The 1606-nt window shown below is 36.7% G+C and overlaps 1 protein-coding gene across 2 annotated transcripts in view; it reads right to left on the bottom strand.

Moving 5' to 3' along the window:
• Window positions 1-39: 39 nt before the first annotated feature.
• LOC106872443 (kinesin-like protein KIF26B) overlaps window positions 40-1606 on the bottom strand; it is a 550311-nt gene continuing 548744 nt past the window's right edge. Inside the window, exon 18 of one of the 2 annotated variants that reach the window (XM_052973789.1) lies at window positions 40-410. In XM_052973789.1, coding sequence (XP_052829749.1) covers window positions 268-410 — 143 coding nt within the window. In that variant the 3' untranslated portion in view covers window positions 40-267. The remainder of the gene's footprint in view (window positions 411-1606) is intronic. The other variant, XM_052973790.1, reaches the window with a different exon arrangement.

Below are 1606 nucleotides of genomic sequence, written 5' to 3'. Positions count from 1 at the left end.
ATATATATATATACATATATATATATATATATACACACACGTATATAGACATAGACGCTGATAAGAACACAATCCTAAGCACACATTCTCACATACATATATTCGTTGAGTTATATTTCTTTATTTTTCTTTTGCTGAATCATTTTGGTAAATTTAATCATTACTTATTTCAATGGTATTACAAATATTATCCTTGCATTCATTGCAGTTGAGCATGTTTTAAGTTCTGTCCACAGTGTTTAGGAAAATCTGTCTGTTATGCGGACACTATTTTACCTTGACATCAAATGATGTAATAATCATCAGATGAGATTTAAATGCTTCAACTCTTCTCTCCAACACTGCAGTTTCATATTCTAAAATCTGAATATCACTGGCATTGCCATAGTCAATATCTTCGACTGGTTCACCTGTTGATGGACAAAAAGGTAAAAGCATGAAGAAATATTCTCAATGGTGCATCAAATGTAAACTCAGTTAGAAATTGCATTTACCTTACAATTCTATATCAAAACTTACATTCACAATAAGCTCAAAAATTAATTATACAAATATAATATATAAACGTTTTAGATAGTTACATGGATTAATATCTGTATATATCTTTTATCTTTTACTTGTTTCAGTTGTTTGACTGCAGCCATGCTGGAGCACCATCTTGAAGGCTTTTAGTTAAACAAATCAACCCTAGGACCTAGTTTTTAAAGTCTAGTATTTATTCTCTCATTTTTGCTGAACTGCTAAGTTATAGGGGACATAAACACACCAACAAAGGTTGTCAAACAGTGGAGGGGGACTATATATGTGTATGTGTGTGTGTGTACATGTATGTATGTATATATGTATGTATGTGTGTGTGTGTGTGTGTGTGTATGTATGTATGTATGTATGCATGCATATATGTATGGGAAATTTGACTGGCAACTGTTGGTGCTGCCACCTGCAGTTATTTTCAAAGTAAGAGAGAGAGAGAGAGAGAGAGAGAGAGAGAGAGAGAGAGAGAGTTTACTAAGAAATAAAAGAGAGGGCGATGTTTCCTTTAAGGGTTTATAATTTCTGCTTTATTATTATTGAGAGGTCTTTTCTTGTGAGAAAATATGAAATAATATTTCCATATAATCCATTTTTTTTTTCATTTTGAGTGTCCTAGTAGCTGTAGACCATGTTATTTTACTCTTCTTATGAGCTCCCCAATACGATATGACTTGGAATCATGAAATTAGTTGGTTTGTGTTCATTTAAAACATTTAGGAATTATACCCGTCAGAGTGTAAGTATCTTGAGAGAAAAGCTGAACATTAGAAGCATCAGTTGTGGCGTGCAAGAGAGACGATTGCGCTGGTATGGACATGTGGTGAGAATGGAGGAGGATAGCTGCGTGAAAAAGTGCCACACCCTAACAGTTGAGGGAACCCGTGGAAGAGGTAGGCCCAGGAAGACCTGGGCTGAGGTGGTGAGGCAAGACCTTCGTACATTGGGCCTCACCGAGGCGATGACTACGGACCGAGACCTTTGGAAATGGGCTGTGCGTGAGAAGACCCGGCAAGCCAAGTAAGATCGTTGCCAGTGCCCCTGGACTGGTTCTTGTGCGGGTGGCACATGAGAT

Source organism: Octopus bimaculoides, chromosome 16 (genome assembly GCF_001194135.2).
Source record: "Octopus bimaculoides isolate UCB-OBI-ISO-001 chromosome 16, ASM119413v2, whole genome shotgun sequence".
Taxonomy (NCBI): Eukaryota; Metazoa; Mollusca; class Cephalopoda; order Octopoda; family Octopodidae; genus Octopus; species Octopus bimaculoides.
The sequence above is the reverse complement of the archived record's forward strand: the minus strand, read 5'-3'. Positions and strand labels throughout refer to the sequence as shown.